Here is a 301-nt window from a genome sequence, read left to right as displayed (position 1 = left end):
TGGCAGGGGATGGCACTGCGGGAACCCCAGCTCCCCTCAGCACCGCGCTGCTTGCTGGCTTGTCCCCCGTCTCTCACAGCCCTGTCCTGAGCATGGCCCAGACTGGGGCCGTCTGAGGCAGGGCAGCAACCCCGGGGCCGTGCTCACCTCTTCTGCTTGTAGGTCAGCATGGCCTCAGAGATGGGCAGCTGGTGGGAGAGGCTGGCTCCTGCAATGAACTGGGTGACGCGGCCCGCGATGTCCACGGTGTCTGCAGGCACAAAAAGCAGTGAGGGCCTTGGTGGCAGCTGGGCTCCCCTTC

The 301-nt window shown here is 66.1% G+C and overlaps 1 protein-coding gene across 1 annotated transcript in view; it reads right to left on the bottom strand.

Annotated features, from left to right (window-relative positions):
- The window catches only part of LOC104541492 (phosphofurin acidic cluster sorting protein 2-like), a gene marked incomplete at its 5' end in the record, with an annotated part of 20,208 nt that overhangs the window by 2,159 nt on the left and 17,748 nt on the right, over positions 1-301 (bottom strand). Inside the window, one exon of the mRNA XM_010185565.1 lies at positions 148-297. Within this exon, the coding sequence (XP_010183867.1) occupies positions 148-297 (150 nt within the window). The remainder of the gene's footprint in view (positions 1-147; positions 298-301) is intronic.

This window comes from Mesitornis unicolor, unplaced genomic scaffold (assembly GCF_000695765.1).
Source record: "Mesitornis unicolor isolate BGI_N332 unplaced genomic scaffold, ASM69576v1 scaffold20295, whole genome shotgun sequence".
Lineage (NCBI taxonomy): Eukaryota > Metazoa > Chordata > Aves > Mesitornithiformes > Mesitornithidae > Mesitornis > Mesitornis unicolor.
The sequence above is the reverse complement of the archived record's forward strand: the minus strand, read 5'-3'. Positions and strand labels throughout refer to the sequence as shown.